Source organism: Mixophyes fleayi, chromosome 1 (genome assembly GCF_038048845.1).
Source record: "Mixophyes fleayi isolate aMixFle1 chromosome 1, aMixFle1.hap1, whole genome shotgun sequence".
NCBI lineage: Eukaryota > Metazoa > Chordata > Amphibia > Anura > Limnodynastidae > Mixophyes > Mixophyes fleayi.
The window spans coordinates 192,524,728-192,546,214 of NC_134402.1; the positions used below are offsets into that span (position 1 = coordinate 192,524,728).

At 42.8% G+C, this 21,487-nt stretch overlaps 1 protein-coding gene across 2 annotated transcripts in view; it reads left to right on the forward strand.

Moving 5' to 3' along the window:
- PDE4C (phosphodiesterase 4C) overlaps nucleotides 1-21,487 on the forward strand; it is a 322,370-nt gene that overhangs the window by 119,758 nt on the left and 181,125 nt on the right. Inside the window, exon 1 of one of the 2 annotated variants that reach the window (XM_075204684.1) lies at nucleotides 20,213-21,051. The exons of the other annotated variant lie outside the window; for it this stretch is intronic. Within the exon in view, the coding sequence (XP_075060785.1) occupies nucleotides 20,846-21,051 (206 nt within the window). The 5' untranslated portion in view covers nucleotides 20,213-20,845. Of the gene's footprint in view, nucleotides 1-20,212; nucleotides 21,052-21,487 lie in introns of those variants that run through there. 2 annotated transcript variants of the gene reach the window in all.

Consider the following 21,487-nt stretch of genomic DNA (forward strand, 5'->3'; position numbering starts at 1 on the left):
CTTAACCACAGATATGTGGACAAGCGGAACTGAGCAAACTAAAGATCATATGACTGTGACAGCCCACTGGGTTGATGATTCGCCTTCACCAGAAGGAATAGCAACAGCATATACCCAAGTATGTCACATTTTTTCAGAGGCAGGCTACTCTGTATCACTGGCTTCACTAAGAGGCATACAGCTGAAAGTCTGTTACAAAAACTAAGGGATGTCATTGCAACATGGCTTATCCCGTTTGGACTCTCCTCAGGATATGTCATTTCTGATAACGCCCCTAATATTGTGAGAGGATTACAGCTGGATTACATTCCCTGTTTTGCTCACACAATAAACTTGGTGGTGAAGAGCTTTTTAAAAAAATGACAGGGACGTGCAGGAGATGCTGTCTGTGGCCGTAAAATATCTGGACATTTCCGGCATTCGGCAACAGCATGTAGGAGATTGCAGCAGCTACTAGAGCAATTTAATTTGCCCTGCCACCAACTGAAGCAAGAGATGGTGACAAGGTGTTACATGCTTCTGCGGATGGAGGAACAGCGAAAAGCCATCCACGCTTACTCCACAAGCCATGACATTGAGAAAGGAGGGGGGATGTATTTTACTCAAGCGCAGTAGAGAATACTTTCTGCGTTGTGCAAGGTGCTGAAACCATTCAAAGTAGTCACCTGTGAAGTGAGTTCAGACACTGCTAGCTTGAGCCAAGTGATTCCCTTAATTAGACTTTTGGAGAAGCAGCTTAAGAAACTGAAGGAGGAGATGAAACAAAGCAATTACACTATGTATTTCAGACTTGTAGATCAAGTACTTTATTCGCTTCGCCAGGATCCAAGAGTTATCAATATCTTGAAATCGGATCACTACATTTTGGCGACTGTGCTGGATCCTTGGTTTAAGAGCTATGTCTTCTCTATGTTTCCAACTGACCCAGATCTGAGATGCAAGGAGCTCCTGGTGAGCAAGATGACAGCTGAAGTGTTACGTGACAGGATGGTGTCTCCTCCTTCAGTTTCTCACTCTACTGTTGCTAGGTAGAAACTTATCTTTCCCAAGACACCCAGGGATGATGCAGATGACTCAGCACAACATTTTGACATCTGGTCTGGCCTAAAAGAATTGAAGAAAAAACATGACACCTCTGCTGTAACTACACCTTATTCCTACTATCAACATCCAAAGGATGGTGGAGTATTATTATTTTCAGGACAGCATAGAAATAGACACATCAGACTGTTCCTTTACATACTGGGAGGAAAAAAAGGGAATTTGGAGACCCATGTACGTACCGCTTTGCACGGCCTAAGCTGCCCACCCTCCAGTATGTACTCGGAAAACCTTGTCAGCGATCCGCGTAGGAGGCTACTTCCTCAAAATATGTAAAAGATGATGTTCATATAAATGAACTTCAATTTCCACAAGGAAGTCGTTTCCCGCCAATTACATCAAAATACTGAGACTTCTGTAATGGTGGATTCCAGCGGTGATGCATTAATAATGTGGTGAGGATGCAGAGCCGGATTTAGACTTCATGAGGCCCTAGGCAAGATATTGGTTTGGGCCCCCTTGAAACAATCCATAGCACTATATTTTTTTAGTATAGCATATACTCCTATAGTTAAGTAGAAGGGTAAGCTATGTGCTGCCGCACATCACACTGCTCCTCCTGTATCACCATGCAGCCCCTCATTATTGTCCCTCTCATCACACTGTGCACTCTCTGCCCAGCACCTTTGCCCCCTCTCTGGCCAGCACCTTCACACATGCCCCCTCTCTGGCCAACACCTTCACACATGGCCCCTCTCTGCCCAGCACCTTCACACATGCCCCCTTTCTGCCCAGCACCTTCACACATGGCCCCTCTCTGCCCAGCACCTTCACACATGCCCCCTTTCGGCCTAGCACCTTCACACATGCCCCATTTCTGCTCAGCACCTTCACACATGGCCCATCTTTGCCCAGCACCTTCACACATGCCCCCTCTCTGCCCAGCACCTTCACACATGCCCCCTCTCTGCCCAGCACCTTCACACATGGCCCCTCTCTACCCAGCACCTTCACACATGCCCCCTCTCTGCCCAGCACCGTCACACATGCCTCCTCTCTGCCCAGCACCTTCACACATGCCGCCTCTCTGCTCAGCACCTTCACACATGCCGCCTTTCAGCCCAGCACCTTCACACACATGGCCCCTTTCTGCCCAGCACCTTCACACACATGGCCCCTCTCTGCCCAGCACCTTCACAAATTCCCCCTTTCTGGACAGCACCTTCACACATGCCCCCTCTCTGCCCAGCACCTTTACACATGCCCCCTTTCTGCCGAGCACCTTCACACATGGCCCCTCTCTGCCCAGAACCTTCACACATGCCCCCCTCTTACACTGCAGCTTCAATCTCACACACACTAGCTCTCCATTACAGTACCCCCTCCTCTTACCTTTTTCTACCTCTTGTGACTCCAGGAACAGACAGTGTGCAGGAGCTGCAGCATTTCTGACTACCATAGAGTTCCAGCAGCCCGCCTAACACTGTGTATCACATGACCCTGTTACCATAACACCAGCCCCTCCCGCGCCTCGCGGCACCCGACCAACGCGCACCAGTCTCGCAGAGGGGGAGCTGGGGGGAGGGGCCTCAATTTTTTTTTCTTTCTTGTCCCCCCCCCCCAATCTGGGCCCCCTGAGAACCGCTAGGCCCTAGGCAGGTGCCTAGGTTGCCTAGTGGTAAATCCGGCCCTGTGAGGATGATGTACAAACTGATGAGGGTGAGGATGAGGCTGAGGATGATGACAACATCTTGAGTTCATTAACAACACTGTTACCTTAGGTGCCTTAAGCCCATTGTTATCTTGTTTTGTGAGGGACCAAACAAACCAAGCACTTCAGCCACAAGAAGTGGCACTTTTGTGGCTGAAGTGCTTGGTTTGTTAAAGTGTGCATGTCCTTTTTACGATCCAACATAAGGGTGGGAGGGAGGGCCCAAGGACAATTCCATCTTGCACAGCTTTTCCTTTCAGCTACCGCTTGTTGTCAATGATACCTACATGTGCTATATACTGTTGTGTGCTTTGCAAAATTCTTAGACACCATTGATGATGCAGATGACTCAGCACAAGATTTTGACATCTGGGGGTAAATGTATCATAGTGCGGGTTGTACAAGTTGCCGGATATCGGCGAGATGACAGCTTAAATTTAAAGTGGCGCTGCCTTGTAAAGGGAAACTTCCCTTTACAAGGCAGCGCCGCTTTAATACATATGATACATTTACCCCCTGGTCTTGTCTACTGTAAAAGAATTGACCAGAATTAGTGACACCTCTGCTGTAACTCCACCTGATCCTACTATCAACTATCAACATCCAAAGAATGGTGGAAGATTATTTTTATTTTTTTTTGAATGGTATAAAGACAACAGTTTTATTAAAAAAGCACAACGTTGCTTGCAGAAGTAATGTAAGCATGGATATCTAAATAGACGTGTATATGTATTACCTTCCACTTTGCTGCTGTTTCATAAGTATTGCACTAAGTGTTTGTTATCTGCACTTTACGTCAATGGTACCTAACTATATTATATTTTTTTGTGAATTGGGGCTGATTCGAAGCTCAGTGATGAACTTGCTTTTTGCTGTGAATTACAATGTCTCTCTTGCATTGTTCTGGGTCTGATAAAAGCATGCATCCTGGGGGGGTGGTCAGCACTCATCGCCATGTATTAGTTGTAGAATTCCCACAGGTATCCAAGGAACGGGTGGAGCGATCAAATGAACCGTAACTGAATTCATGATCCAATGACAATTCCATCTTGCGCCACTTTTCTTTTCTGCCACTGCTGTGTGGCAATGTTTCCCAGATGTGCTAGGAACTTCCGTGTGTTTGCTCTGTCGCTTAGCATCTAGCCAGGTCGCTGCAGTCTTTGTTTGAAAGTATATGAAAATAGTATTGTGACCTGTGAGATGGTTCAAATTGACTGCAAGTGACTTGAAATTATTGTTATTGAGGTTAATAATAATGTAGGGAAAAGAAAAGCAAAATTATGTGATTTTAGCAAAAAAAATAATAGGGATTTTATAAAAAAAAAATAGGGATCCAAAACCAAAATACGCAAGGGCGGTTTTGCCAAAATCAAAACACAAAGTTAATCCAGACCCAAAACCAGAACACGGGGGTCAGTGAACATCTCTACTTAGAACTCTCAAGTCCCACTCTACTGCCTGTTTACTACATTAGAATTTGACAAGCAATCAAGACTACTTCTGTGCTGGGAACACATCCTGCTATATATCGCAGCCGATATCGGGCAATTGGGCAGATGTCGCAGCGAAAATTGCCAATGGACGATAATAATTAGATCATTGTCGGGCATTATGGTAAATGCAGTTGGAAAATGACAGAATATCACAGCTATTGACCTGAGTGTGTAGTCATCTTTCCACAATCTGCAAGTGATGGGTCCAAACAGCCGGATCTTGTCCAATTTTTTGACTATAATTAAATCTTTGTGATGTACAAAAGTTGGTGCTTTTCATTTTGTTCATAATAATTATTCATTGTACACATGGACATTATTTTAAAGTTTTTAACAGATATGTTCATAGGGTATTAAACTCACTGTATCATTAATAGTCAACAAAAATAATGTTAATGGAAGCACACATTTTCTGCCAAGTGTTTGCTTACATCACTTTCCTGTAGTGTTTAGAATGATAAGCCTCAGTAAAATACTGGGGAGATTTTTGTGTGCTGCAGTGACAAAGTGCAAGGTTTTTCTAAAGATTTAGTTATACAGTAGGTGGAATTAGGTGGCCTACAGGTTTATTTGCTAGGGAATGCTGATAAGAATGGTTTTCTGTTGCATACTTGCCTACTTTTGCAGGCAGCTGTCTGGGAGGGGGTCCATTGAGGGGGGCATGGCCACGCGTGGTGCATCGTTAGGCTCCGTCCCTGTCAATCTCAGGCAATTTTAGCCAATCACGGCAGGGGGTGGGGCCACAATGGCACGTTTAGCCCCACCCCCTGTCATCTTAAACAACGGCGACAGCTGGATCCGGGGTTTTTGCCTGCTCTCTCGGGAGTCCAGGAGAACTCCTAAAAATTCGGGAGTAGGCAACTATGTTCTATTGCTGTTTAGCGCAGAGATAGAAAACCACCTTTCACCATATTGTTAAAATTTCGCAGAGGCAGTGAGTAATACTCAGCTGGTTTGTCGATACTGGCCCAGAGCTTAAATTATCGCTTCCCCGGGCCAGTCCTTGCAGATGTGTGCATGCATGACCTGACTAGCTGGTTAATGTATGCACTTTGGAACTGAATGCCCAGCACATCCAATCAGGTGGAGGGATTGCAGCAGGGGCTGGCAGGCAGACTTTAGCCCGGGGAGCGATCACACAGCACTGGCCCATAAGCGCAGCTCATCCTTAAAGGGTGGTACAATATATATTTATCAATATAAAAAGAGGCTATTTTAGTGTTGCTTATCCCAGCGATACTTTATTATAAACGATAAATCTTAAATAATGAAAACAAATAATGCAACAAAATACAAAGCTCACTTTATATTGCATTTTATTTTATCCTTCTTCCTACGGCACTTTATTTATTTACACATACCTGGCTGATTATAATGGGTATAAATCATATACCAATAGATTATATAATAATGTTCTATTACAATACTGAACATAGGGGCTGATTTATCAAAATGCAAAAAGCCCTTTTGCTTTAAAAACCTGGGGGTATATTTACTAAACTGCAGGTTTGAAAAAGTGGAGATGTTGCCTTCAGCAACCAATCAGATTCTAGCTGTCATTTTGTAGAATGTACTAAATAAATGACAACTAGTATCTGATTGATTGCTTTAGGCGACATTTCCATTTTTTCAAACCCGCAGTTTAATAAATATACCCACTCATGTTTTTGTCAGCAAAAGGGCTTGTTTTTTTGCTTAGCACTATATACTAATAGGGTTATTATTTGTTTTAGGGTTAACCTAAAACAAATAATATGAGGGGGGTGCTACAGGGAGGAGGAGCAGAGCACTAGGTGTCAATCTGACACCCTGGCCCAGAGCTGGATTAAGGCTCTGGGGGGCCTGGAGTACTTTAGCCAGGGGGGCCCTTTATGATGTAACATGGTTATCATTTTAGACAAATTCACAGGCAATACTGTGTGCACTACTGTTAAGTGCACGCAGCTCTGCCTTCACAGGTAGTACAGTGTGAAGCAAGTCATACCTCCCAACTAACTTTCCAGTCAGACCAAATCCTGACTAATTGAGAGAGTCACCCAAATTCAAGATTGCTATCTCCTACCTGTTCTTGTCACTTTCACCACCTGTGGCTACTGGTGTCTTTAGATTAGTTGCTGCTTGTCTGTGTCCTGGAATGTTGGGGGCCCTAATGGAAAAAAATGGGTACATGAAATTTAGAAAACTCCAACCTGCCCCAATGTTAAATCAAAATAGCACCCTCATTTTATAATTAGGCCTCCCTCCAACTAGCCAAAACATTAAATTAATAGTATTCATATTTGATAAATAGACCTATTTCCCTCTCTCCAAACAGCAATAATTTAAATAGCATTTACGTTTAACAAAAATAAACATTTCCTGCAACAATCCCAGGCATTAAATAATTCATAATCACATTTAATAAATAGACCTCAATTCATAGGCCCCACTATTAAATAAAATTGCCCCACCATCACCACACAAATAAAATAGCACCCAATAATTTGCCCCCACTTGCACTCCTTGATTAAATTGATAGCCTACCTCCTACATTATATTACGATCCCCCTCCCTCACACACACACACATACATACATTTATATACTGGCCCCCTCTCACACACACATACATTCATATAATGGCCCCCTCTCACACACACACACACATTCATATACAGGCCCCCTCTCACACACACATATATTCATATACTGACCCCTTCTCAAAAATACTACATTCATATACTGGCCCCTTCTTACACTCACATACATTCATATACTGGCCCCTTCTCACACACACATACATTCATATACTGGCCCCTTCTTACACTCACATACATTCATATACTGGCCCCTTCTCACACACACATACATTTATATAATGGCCCCCTCTCACACACACATACATTCATATAATGGCCCCTTCTCACACACACATACATTCATATACTGGCCCCCTCTCACACACACACACACTTATATACTGGCCCCCTCTCACACTCACATACATTCATATACTGGCCCCTTCTCACACACAGATACATTCATATACTGGCCCCTTCTCACACACAGATACATTCATATACTGGCCCCTTCTCACATACACATACATTCATATACTGGCCCCTTCTCACACACACATACATTCATATAATGGCCCCCTCTCACACACACATACATTCATATAATGCCCCCCTCTCACACACACATACATTCATATACTGGCCCCTTCTCACACTCACATACATTCATATATTGGCCCCTTCTCACACACACATACATTCATATATTGGCCCCTTCTCCCACACACATACATTCATTTACTGGTCCCTTCTCCCACTTATAGACCCATTGCACTATTCAACACAGACATAAAGATCTTTGCCAAATTAATTGCCTCCAGGCTGAACCCATTTCTTCCCCACCTCATCCATCCGGACCAAGTGGGATTTATACCTGGTCGCCAGGCATCAAATAATACAAGGCGTATTTTAAATGTGATAGACTTAGTACAGGACTCTGCAGCAGAACTAGTCCTGTTATCTATTGATGCGGAAAAAGCCTTTGATAGGTTTCACTGGCTATATATGAAAGGAGTCCTAGTTAAATTTGGCTTTCAGGGGGACATCCTTCATTCCATTTTACCCCTCTGCCAAGGACCAACAGCTAGAATCTTTAGTAATGGCTTCCCCTCTCTTCCCTTCTCTATCTCAAATGGTACTAGACAGGGCTGCCCTTTATCCCCTTTTATGTTCGCCCTGGCCATTGAACCTTTGGCCCAAACAATTAGATCAGCACCCGACTTCCCGGGGATCACCCTTTACTCATTAACTCATAAATTATGTTTGTTTGTGGGTGATGTGTTATAGTTTGTCACCAGCCCAGGGACCTCTTTGGCAGCCCTCCAGATCATACTAGATCGCTATAGTGCTGCATCCTTTTATAAACTTAATATTACCAAATCTGAGGCATTTCCTATTAACATTTCCCTACCTACTCCTACGCTTCTACAGCGAAAATTCTCTTTTGTATGGGTACAAAAATCCCTGCCCTACTTGGGCATTCACATTCCTGCCACCTCTGCTGATATATTTAAATCCAATTTTACCCCGTTACTTGCACACCTTACTGCTTTGACTAAGAGTTGGATCAATTACAAGGTCTCCTGGCTGGGTCAGATTGCTACTTTTAAGATAACGCTTCTCCCAAAACTGATATATGTCTTTCATACTATACCCTATATTGTTCCCAAAAAATACATGGATCTATTATGCAAACTAATGATAACATATGTTTGGAAACAAAAACGCCCACTTATGGCTTACCATCGTATGACCCTCTGAAAGCAGCAGGGAGGGTTGATGCTTCCCAACTTGGCCCTATACCAGGAAGCATGTCTATTGTCACACCTCAGTGACTGGTCCCACCCCTCCAACACTAAACCGTGGGTAGAACTGGAACGGGCCTCCTCCCCGGCCTATCCCTTAGTAGACTTGTTGTTGACTCCCAGGGGTGTTCGCCCAGTACCTACTCACCAACTCCTCTCCATCTTGGAAGCTCTGCTGATTTGAGATCGACTTACGGGTTGTCATAAAGAATTTTTTACTCCCTACCCATAATGTGTCCCTCCAAGCCCTTTCTAAACTTATCCCAGATCTTAATCTTGCTTTCTGGCGCTCTAGGGGACTGGTCTTTCTCAAAGACCTATATGCTCAGGATCTTTTTCATCCCTTCACCCTCCTCCAGGAATGTTTTGACATACCCTCTAAAGACATATTTAAATATGCTCAAATTTGCCACGGTGGGAGCGGCCTCCAGACCCACCCCCCCCCCCACTCCCTGTCTTTGTCCTCGGCCCCGCTGTTTAGTAGACTGGCAAAAGGCTCCAATAGGGACGGGAACACATTTTGGTATCAGTACCTCCAATTCCTACTTACAGCACCCAAGACATTTTCTCAGGCGCGCTGTGAAGCAATGGGAAGCTATATATACCACCTCCCATCATATGTCTGGATGTGTTAACCACACTGAGATGCAAGATAAAATAATTAACAGACTTTACCTCACCCCAGCCAGGCTCCATGTTATCTGGCCCTCTCAATCTAAATTATGCTGGCGTCAATACACCCACATTGCTGACATTTTTCATGTCTTCCAGAAAATTCCCACGCATTCAACCTCTTTGTCAGGAAGTGTTTGATTTTATATCTGTGGTATTGAGGGTATCCATGGACCCAAACCCGGCGGTGGTGTTGCTCCATCTTTATTCTACCTATGTTTCTAAGCAAGATCGTTACCTCCTGGGTCACATCCTGATAGCAACTAGGGCTGCCATAGCCCAAAACTAGAAAACCACTGACCCCCCTGCCCCATCCAGGATCATATCCAAAGTTCAGCACAGCTTCGAGATGGAGACGATTGATATGCTGTATTCCACCTCAGTCTTAGCCCCCATTATGAAATGGTTTAAGTGGCACGAATATACCAAGGACGATGCGGAAGCGATTAAGGGTTCTATCTCCTCCTCCTCCTCCATTAGCCCTACTCAAATCCCCTCAATACATCCCATGCTGGTATTCTTCATTGTAATTGGCTCAGCCATGCTAACTGTTGTAATTCTTTTCATTGTCATTTACTCTCTGTTTTTACATTTGTCAATATTTATTTATGGTAATACTTATTGAGCAATTCCCCCCTTTCCCCCTCTGCGAGGGGGCCCCCCTTGTCTGTTTCTCTTCCCTCTTTCTTTTTTCTGTACCCCAAATAACTTGCAAAGCTTTGTTTAATAAAAATGATTGATGACAAAAAAAATATACGATATCTACCAGTAACAAAAAATTTTATTATTCCGGTAAAAGAATTCAATTTACTAACAACAACAATAGGAAAACACACTAGGTCTGATTCATTAAGGAAAGTAAAGCAAGAAAATTAGTAACTTTGAACCTTTACCAAACCATGCTGCAATGCAAGGGGTGCCAATGAGTTTATTATTTTACACATAGGGAAAATACCGGCTGTTTTTTCATGTAGGACGCAAACACTTGATAGCTTTATTTTTACACTGACATGATTAAAAGTTGATTTAGGACATGCTCTACCGCAATTATAAATCTGTCCTCACATTTTAAATTTACCTCCCCCTCCAATACAACATTGTTTTGCCAAGGTCCAAAGTTGCTAATTTTTGAATAATGAATAAGGCCAATTAAATGTAAACAATGAACACAAAACAATTATACCATACACAATTTCACCACAGATACTGTATTTTATTCTTCTCTTCCTTCTGAATTCATGTCTGATGCATTGTTTCAATGTGGCTTCGTAGTGCAATCCTATGTTGAGTAGGAGATATAATTTTGAAAGAGTTTAATAATTTTTAGACAGACAAGGTATGTTTGTTTTGATTAACCCTTTCACATCCACACGTCAGGTGAGTCTTGCTGTGACAATGTCCTTGTGCTTATTTACTTTATATACTATATATTCGGTAGCAGCTCAAACCAATCATAGGTATAACTCCTGTTAGGTTCCTCAAACCATTCCTGAACAATGTTTGCAGTGTGACAGGGCAAATTGTCTTGCTGAAAGAGGCCACTGCCATCTGGGTATACCGTTGCTATGAAGGGGTATACTTGGTCTGCAACAATATTTAGGTACACAGTAGAATCAACATGAATGCCAGCACCCAAGGTTTCCCAGCAGAACATTGCCCAGAGCATCACACTGCCTACGCCGGCTTGCCTTCTTTCCATAGTGCATTCATGTGCCACCTCTTCACCAGGTAAATGATGCACATGCACCCGGCTGTCCACATGATGTAAAATAAAATGTAAGTCTTCAGACAAGGCCACTGTCAGCGTTCCCAAGGTAAGACCACGGAGAGAAGGCAGGTGAACAAAGTGGTTTATTAGAAACACAGGTAATACAGGTTCAGGATGCAAAACTGGTAAGGCAGTAATATAACCACAGTTCTTAACAGTGGAACAGGCAATGCTGTAAAGCGATGGAGAGATGCAGTAGTCAGTGGGTTGCAGGGTGGATACCTCTGGAAGAGGTGGAGAGATGAGTAGCCTGCGGATTGCAGGCTTAGAGTCCTCTGAAAGAGGTGGAAAGATGAGTAGCCTGTGGGTTGCAGGGTTGGATACCTCTGGGAAGGTGGTGAGACGAGTAGCCTGCAGGTTTCAGGGTTGGATACCTCTGGAGAGGTGGTGAGACGAGTATCCTGCGGGTTGCAGGTTTGGGTACCTCTGGGAAGGTGGTGAGACGAGTAGCCTGCAGGTTTCAGGGTTGGATACCTCTGGAGAGGTGGTGAGACGAGTAACCTGCGAGTTGCAGGGTTGGATACCTCTGAAAAGGTGGTGAGATAAGTAAAACAGGTAGCAATAATATGCAAGGTATTACCACAGGATAGTGGAGTAGACACATTGACTGAGATGATCTGGGGATAGATGCGCTGGGAACTTCAGACAACAGGTAGCAACAATCTGCAAAGCATTACCACAGGATACTGGAGTAAACACAGTGGCTGAGATGATCTGCGGAGAGATGTGCTGGGAACTCAGAGAACCGGAGCCAGGGAACAGGAACAGCAACACAGGTAAATGTAACAGATGATCTGGCAAAGGTTGCTTGGGACAGGCTGGCTTATATAGGCCAGAAGCAGATGTTTAAGCTTCCAGCAATAATGAGGCAGGTAAAAGCAGTCTAAGTACCACAGTGGCTCCTACAAATATATACAAACAGTGGCGCATGCAGGGGGGGGGTTTCTGAGTCTCTAGAAACCCCCCCCTGCGCTAACTAAGTGGCCACTGTCCTATACAGCAGCCGCGGCACTGTCAAAGAAGCGTCCGCGGCGGTGCTGTATTGTATACAGCACCGCCGCAGACACTTCTTAGACAGCACCGCGGCTGCTGTATAGGACAGTGCTGGCGAAACAGAGCGCATGTACAGCAGCTCTCTCTCGGTTTTTTTTTGGGTTTTTTTTTGGGTCGGCGGGGAGAAACCCCCCCCCCCCCCCCCCGACAATCCTCCGTGCGCCCCTGACAAAGGTCCAACAAAGTACCTGCAGACAGGAGCTGCAGGATGCAGGTTGTGACAGCCACCTTCTTCAACTGCTCCATGGTCCAGTTTTGGTGTTCACATGCCAATTGTAGGCGCTTTTGGCAGTGGCAGGGGTCAGCATGGGCACTCTGTTTGGTCTGTGGTTACGCAGCAAGCTGTGATGCACTGTGTGTTCTGACACTTTATTATCTTAGCCAGCATTAATTTTTCAGCAATTTTTGCTACAGTTGCTCACCTGGTTGATTGGAGTAGACGGGCTAGTCTTTGCACCCCACATGCATCAATGACCCTTGGGTGCCCATGACCCTGTTGCCAGTTCACTGGTTGTCCTTTCTTGGACCACTTTTGGTTGGTACTAACCACTGCATACTGGGAACACCCCACAAGCCCTGCCGTTTAGAAGATGCTTTGAGCCAGTCATCTAGTCATCACAATTTGGCCTTGCCCATTTTTCCTGCTTCCAACACATCAACTTCAAGAGCTAACTGTTCATTTGCTGTCTAATATATCCTACCCCTTGACAGGTGCCATTGTATCTAGATAATAAATGTATAAATAAATAATAAATGTGTCACTCACTTGTCAGTGATTTTATTCTTGCGGCTGATTGGTATATATATATTTAATAAATTGGAATATTGCGGGCTCTCTCTCTGTCATTTCGGCAACTAATAATATGTCAACACTTATACTGCCCACACCAAAATGGTGACAGAGTGGCATAATTGTCGACATATTCATGTTGTAGCCATGTTTCAAATGGTGACAGTGCCGTACCTGTCGGCAGTTAGCCGGTGGGTCCAGCACAAAATCTTATTAAAAAGAAAAACAATACGAACGTGAGCCCTAAATCCCCACCCAACACATTAACCCTAGCAGGGGACATTATGATGCCAAGCATATTCCGGTGGATTATTTGGATTAATTTTATTAGGTGTACTTTTATGGACAACCATGGACCTTTGGCATTAGTTTTATTGGGTGTTTTTTAAAGCTTGAAAGATTGGAATTATTACAGATGAAGAACAGACATTGTGCAAGGGTGTGAGAAGAGCCCTAGTGCTTTCAGCATGGGCTGGGTACCCCTAGGAAGGGAGGGGGGCTTTTTTTTTTTTTTTGCAGACCTCATCTCCCAAGGGAATGCAGCCCTGTGCTGACCAGCCTGGGATTGGTTGGCAAGGGGACACCATGCTGCAAGTACCCCCTGCTATATATAGTGCCACAAGCCCTGTGTTTAGGGGGGGGGGTTCATGTTTCAGTGGTTTTATTTTTAATATTAACTATTTTGTGCTGGACCCCCTGGATTTATTGCCACTGGCATTGCCCTTTGAACATCAACATTGTGACTGTCGCCATTACACCTGTCAACATGTCAACAGTGAATATGTCAACATTTACACTGTCACCATTTTAGTGTGGACAGTATAAGTGTCGACTTATACACCGTCACCAAATCATAGCCAGCCTCTGTCTCTCTCTCTAATTATATATATAATTCTGTGCAACCAAGCCCTGCTGTTTACCTCAGGGCAAATAAACAGTAAAATGCACAACTAGAGAAGATAAGCATTCATGGGTGACCAAGTTTCAGAGTGACATATAAAGCTAGCCCTGCCCAGGGCCGGATTAAGACACTGTAGGCCCCTGAGCTAGGGGTACTGTGAGGCCCCCATTTGTCAAGCGACTTATGCCTAATCCGATATTATTGGGGTCTCCCCAGTAATATCGGATTGGGCATCAGTAGTTTGAGCTGTGTTTCTTTTAATATACCAAATCAGTATTTTCAAAATGCCAAAAAGAAGTTAAATACAAAATTGTATTATTTTGGGACTATTGCATGTGAATGCAAGGGAATCACTATATATATGGGGATTTCATAATCCATTTACACATATTAAACTATATATTTTTTCTCTTATCTTTTAGCCTTTTTGTTATTCATGATCTACCCCACCCCAGTCACGATAAGCTCCCAACAGTGCCAGCCATCCTGCTGCAATGCTCTCCCACCCCTCCCCCCCAGTCATGATAAGCTCCCAACAGTTCCAGCCACGCCTACAATGATCTCCCCAACAGTGCACACTGTGCCAGCCAGCCCCCAACCCCGCCCTGCAAATATCTCCCCCAAAAGTGCACACTGTGCCAACCAGTCCCCAACCCCCCCTGCAAATATCTCCCCCAAAAGTGCACACTGTACCGGCCAGCCCCCAACCCCCCCTGCAATTATCTCCCCCACACAATGCATGCCAGCCAGCCCTCCACCCCCCTGTAATTATCTCCCCCACAATGCATGCCAGCCAGCCCCCCCCCTGTAATTATCTCCCCCACAATGCACACTATGTGTGCCAGCCAGCCCCCAACCCCCCCTGTAATTATCTCCCCCACAATGCGTGCCAGCCAGCCCCCCCCCTGTAATTATCTCCCCCACAATGCGTGCCAGCCAGCCCCCCCCCTGTAATTATCTCCCCCACAATGCATGCCAGCCAGCCCCCCCCCCCTGTAATTATCTCCCCCACAATGCGTGCCAGCCAGCCCTCCCCTGTAATTATCTCCCCCACAATGCGTGCCAGCCCGCCCGCCCCCCCTTGTAATTCTCTCCCCCCAAAATTGAATGTACAAACAGCCAGCCCCCGCTCCCCGCTGTCTGCCTGTAGTGTCTGTTCCGCGGTGCTCATTAATCTCCTTAGTAAGGAGATCTCGTGAGAGTGAGACAGTCTCACTCTCTCACGAGATCTCCTTGCTAAGGAGATTAATGAGCACCGCGGACGGACCATTGCCTGTCATTTCAGGTGAGTGACGTCACCTGCTTCATTCAGTAGGAGTCGCCGGCCGCGGTACAGGCTGTAGCGCGGCCGGCGGCTCGCTACAGCTGTACATTTAAAAAAAAAAAATTTACTTTCAAGAAAGGGCCCCACGGATGCCCGAGGCCCCTGGGCTGTAGCCCAGTTAGACCTCGGGTTAATCCGGCCCTGGCCCTGCCTCTCACCTGTGATGTTCCCAGCATTGATGTGAGTGTTTTCTGCCTTTGAGCTAATGTGACATTGTGTGATCACAATTGGGCTGTCTATGTACCAGCTTCACAAAGAACAGAGAATCAGCATCTATGAAAGTGTCCAGAAAGAAAATGGTTCTCAGTGTGAACCTCAGTGAATCCTGTCAGAGACAGCATGACATCATCACTACCACAAAGCCAGGGACCACTGGGTCATTCACATCCCATGTTCCTGTACAGATGTCGATGTATTTGAAATACATGTTTGCAACTGGCCTGGCCTTTTCCATACTCAGCTGTCTGTGCTAGTCTAGTCTACTATAATTATTGACCACTAGAGGGTAATCTTACAGTTTCTAAAAGCCAAAGGGTACATTCATATGAAGACTGTTATTTCACACACACTACCTTGCAAAGACTTCAGCAAATTTCTATTGTAAATGTATCTCCCTCTGAGCACTATGCAATATGGAAAAATACAATGGATAAAAGACTATTTCTGTGAAAGTTTTACCCTGAATTGTTTAATTATTAACTATATAATAGAGGATGTTTAATGGATTTTTCTCATAAGCTTTTTTAAAGTAGCATTCTGCTTGTATAAAACTTAAATTAGATTTATTTACACTATGCTTTAATTAGTTTCCTGAATGAAATGTTGTTTCGTGCAAACTTCAACTCTCCTAACTTTAACTGCTGATTGTTTACTGACTTCTTCTGGTTGCCAGAGAAGATTGTCTTTCGTGAGCCAAGCAGTCAAGACAGGCAGTGCTCCCCCTGGTGAGTCATGACACTGACATAACAAATATGAAAATACCAGCACAAATAATTTCGTACCTCAGCAGCATTCCAGTTACATGAATGACATAATTGCAATATATATTGTCCAAACTAAAACAATGGGCACTTATGTATTCAATGACTGGAGAACCTCCCTTAATAACTAGGCAAAGTAGGGCTTATAATCATGTACCAAATTATACAAATGGTAGAGACTTGCTTATGTCTGGATTAGCTGCTTATTGTTGTTATGCTATGCTTATGGAGGTGCCTGTTGGAGTGATATGGTCATTAAGCTCGTATGAGCAGGGCCCCTCTCCCCTCCCGTCTCCACACCTGTTCTTCTGCTCCGTCTTTACAGTATTTGCCTGCCTGGAGTTTCTGAAGTTCTGGTACTTTGTGTTTATTGTTCTGTATTGTTTTACCCTGTATAGTCTACTGTTTGTACCATGTACGGCGCTGCGGATACCTTGTGGCGCCTAACAAATAAACGATAATAATAATAATTATGGATTAGAGATTGCTAGTGTGCTAAAGACCCTGTAGAACCTTCTGTATCTGGACACAATAGCTGTAAATAACAATATTGCGACATGACATAGTGAATGTTTGTTTGACAATAAACCTTGAATGTACTATGACCTCTAATGGCCTTCTGGAACGTGCTGCCATTTTTAGGTATTTCCAGGAACAAATTGTATTAGACAAGAAAGTTTAGTGAGTTATAGAAAATTATTTATTCTGCATTTGTATCACTTTTTTCTAGATCCATTTCTAGATATTGTTACTTAGATAAAGTAGTGATAATGTAGTCTTGTTCTAGAAATTCATCTCTTTATGTTTTTTTCCTTCCAAGTTTTAGTATCAGACAATCGTTAAAATGTAACAGGTGCTGACCTGGTCTGTGCTACATAATGCTAGCTATAGGGCGATACCATTCAAACTAGAGGAAACAGAAGTATATTGTTACCAAGGACTATGTAATCTGCTCTATTCTGCTCTATTCTGAAATGACGTAGTATATATATTGTGCTTCAGTACTGGAAAGATAAGGATAACTGTACAAAACTAAAAAATAAATAGTTGTGCCTTAAATAAAATAAAATTAGATAAAATTAAACAATTAAAAAAGTAAAGTTTATTTACCTGCTACTCTCTGTTCGCTTCACTCCTTTACTTACTCACACTCAATTCTTCTATCCTTCCATTGTAAATACATTAAGCGGGTGGTGATCCCTCCTCTGCATCATCTAAATGGGAAATTCATGGTTAAGAGGCATTGACACCTGCTCTGATCTCACCGCCCGCTCCACTTAATCATATCCTTGAAAGCACACATAGATAATCTGTTTTATTTGTATACTTAATTATTTTAATGACTGAGAGCTGCTGTACTGCCTGCTTGAATAAAACTGTTATACAGACTGCTAAAATAAAATATTAACAAAAGTCTGCAATGGAATAGGAAAAACATTTATTATGGGAAACAGTGGAAATCTTACTATAGTTTATAAAAAATAATAAAACATAACAGCTTATTTTATTTTTTATGTAAAGGCTGAAAAAAATCAGGTTATCAAATTGCATTCTTATAAAATAAACATAGTAAAAATGACTTCCTTTTTTTATCCTTATGGGTAATGAAGATGATTATTAAAAGAAGTGTCCAAGTTTGTGGATGTTTTCCTCCCAATTTCTATTTACTTAAAGGTTTTTTTTGAAACAAGATACACTCTCTATGTAATGGCTCCTGCAGGTGAAAACTCTTCTGTTTTCAGATAGTGTTGTATGTAGTCCTCTGTATACACTATATGACCAAAAGTATGTGGACACCCATTTTAATTAGTGTGTTTGGTTAATTCAGCCATACTCATTGCTATCAGGTGCATAAAATCAAGCACACTGCTCTGCAGTCTCCATAGTCAAGCTTTATCAGTAGAATAGGTCATAATGAAGAGCTCAGTGACTTTTAACATGGCACTGTCATGGCACCTTTCCAACAAGTCAATTTGTAAAATTTCTGCCCTGCTAGAGCTGCCCCTGGAAACCACGTCATTACAAGAACTGTTCATCGGGAGCTACGTGGATTGGATTTCTATGGTTAAGCAGCCGTACACAAGGCTCAGATCACCTGGACTCTGGAGCAGTGGAAACACATGCTCTAAAGTGACCAATCACATTTCACCATCCAGTAGTCTGACGGACGAATCTGGATTTGGATGATGGCAGGAGAATGCTTCCTACCTGGATGCGTGCTGCCAACTGTAAAGTTTGGTGTAGGAGGAATGATAGTCTGAGGCTGTTCTTCATGGTTTCCCTGGCCCCTTAGTTTCAATTAAGGGGCCGTATACAATGCCATTATAGAGAATTGTGTGCTTCCGACTATATGTAAACAGTTTGATGAAGGCCCTTTGCTGTTTCAGAATGACAATGCTCCCATGCACAAAGTAAGGGCCATAAAAAATGAGGTCACGGTTTTGACTGGCCTGCACAAAGCCCTGATCTCGATTTCATCAAACACCTTTGAAACTAATTTCACCGACTGTGAGCCAAGCCTTATTGCCCAACCTCACTAATGTTCTTGTGGTTGAATAAACCCACAGCCATGTTCTAAAACCTAGTGTAAGGTTTTTCCTAAGAGTGGAAGTTGTTGTAGCAGCAAAGGGATAACCAAATCCATATTAATGCCCATGGTTTTGGAATGAGATACTCAACTTGTGATAGATATACATGTGATGTTCACGTATCCACATTCATTTGGCCTTGTAGTGTATGTGATCCATGTTGCAAATAAAATGTCTCCCAGGTGAGCAACATTCTGCTCAACTTGCTATTAGAGAACTGGCCATGCAATTATATTTTTTAATTATTATATGTACTCCAAAAACTTGTCTCCCCTGTGTTCAATGCAACTACAGTTCAGTTATTAGGCTCATTAATATATTAAAACAGCCCAGGGGAATGTGATCAAAGGGCTAATTTATTAAAGGGCAAATAGCTCTATTGAAAACTAAAATGGATGTTTTCGTCAACAGTGCATTATCCATGAGGAAGCCTATTTGACCAGAATCATGGTAGTACTTGTACCTCCACAATACCTGTTCTGTAATTGCCATTAATGATGAAAATCTTTAAAAAATGTTTATTCTTGGAATATAGCATTTTTTAAATATTTAAAGTATTATTAATATATAATATTTGTTTTATAAATGTTTACCTATGTTTTTACAGTAGTTTATTTATTATCAGTGCCACTGTGCATGCGCTAGCCAGCTTGTTCTTGCACACACTGGCCAGATAAAGCGGCTGCCTTCAGGGCCTGCATCACTGAGTATCACGCTGCAATATTTTTTGGGTAAATTGTGGCGATAAGGTATATTTTAACTGTGACAGAGGTAAAAAAAAATCATCCTTATTACAGGGGAAATGTCCATGTCCATATCCATGAGATGGCAATCTTGATTAGTCATTTTTATCCCCCTTTATATCTACCTTTTTATTTCTATTCTCTGTTTTTAAAGTAACCAGAAAAAGTCACCTACTTGTATTTAGGATTTATTTTCCTTATTACCTTATATAGATAAATTACTTTTTAGAAGGTGCCAGGTCATTTCATATCAGGTAATTTCCTAAATACTTACATAGTGAACTCACATAGCAAGACTAAGGGCTAGATTTACTAAGCTGTGGGTTTGAAAAAGTGTGGATGTTGCCTATAGCAACCAATCAGATTCTAGCTTTCATTTTGTAGAAGGTACTAAATAAATGAAAGCTAGAATCTGATTGGATGCTATAGGCAACATCCCCACTTTTTCAAACCCGCAGCTTAGTAAATCTAGCCCTAGGTGTGCAAAATATGTATTCCTCTTCAAAAAAGCTATATTTCAGCAAAGTGTGGAGGTGTATTTGCTTAACTTTGAAAGACAGAAACATTATGGTCTTTCAGGTTCTTAAAAAGATCCTCTGATACCCAATGATATCATACAAACATAAGACTCCATATCCTGTTAGCTTCCTGCAAGACCTTACAGCCTCTATGGGTTTCCAAAAACTCCGCCAGCCTCTGCCGTGGTTTATGAGGAAGGAAGAGAACTGGTGACTGACGTAGGGTTGGCTGAGACTGTTGGAGACAGTGTGGATAAACAAACTGCAACAGGATCCGTTCTCTGTACTTTCAGCTGTCACTGTGCGGGAGAGCAAGAATGCATTAAGTCTGGATATCATGTACTCTGATTCTACCACTGAAGAGCTGACACTCTAACTGTGTTCTGGGAGTAAAAGAAGAGAGTTTCATCTGAAAACTTCATATAACAAGTTATTTTACAATTTTTTTGTATAACAGGTAACTGCATCTGATTAACTAACTAGTACTATTGCTGAAAGGCTTTCCCTGCTGCATGTGATAAGCAAATCAAAGTGCTTGATGTCCACTTAAAAGACCAGTACATTTTGACATTATAAGCAAGACTAGAAACTACAGCTGGATCACCGGTCCTGATGAGGATTTTCTTTTTGGAACAGGAAATATCCATTTTCACGTGAGATGCACATTTCTTCTTTCATTAAATATAACTAAAACTGTTTTAGAAAGAAACATCTGATGATTTATGCATGGATAGCCTATGGGAATAACTTCATGTCTGTACCACATCAGAGACTTGTATATTGACTTTCTAAAATTTCACTGCAATCCCAGCCAGACCATCTTCTGCACAAGAGCTAGACACATCCCCTACCAGATTTCAAGGACAGCACCTCTGCCATCTCATCTGTTTAGGATATCAAAATGCAGGTGCCACAAAGAAGTGCTTCCCCCCCTCAGAGGAATGCCATTCGCATCTCCCCACTGGGGTCTCCCAGAAGCTCTCCTAGGAGCTCCCCTCTCAGCTCCCCACGCAACTCGCCCCGTAACTCTCCGCTTCTTCTCCGCAAACTACTCATGAGCCGGAATAATCGCATGCAAAGACGATTTACAGTCGCACACGCACCCTGGTAAATACAGTATTCATTATAAATTGGCATAATAATTCTTCTCATAGCAAAAGGAAGTTATCATTGGCAAAGAGATGGAAGCTGCTCTGTCATTATGCATTTTCTTGATAAGATGCTAAGTTTAGTAAGTCTTATGATGGTCTTGGTTGCAACTAATACATTGCTCTTCATTATGTTTATAATGTTAATTTAGTTATAATTGGCACATGTTTAATTTCTTAAATGCTGACGTTGCTTTTAAAGACAAAAAAAGCTTTAAAATAAGTGTGGTCTGATTGTGAAATCGTGTCTTAGATTATCCCTGGACAACAAGTCTATTTACAAATGTATGGCGACAGGACTGCTTTTCTGTTGCTGTCATGATTTAGCAATAAACTCTGTGACAGCCAGCGATAACTGGTAAGGCTTAAATACCATGGCCTTACCTTTGTGCTGT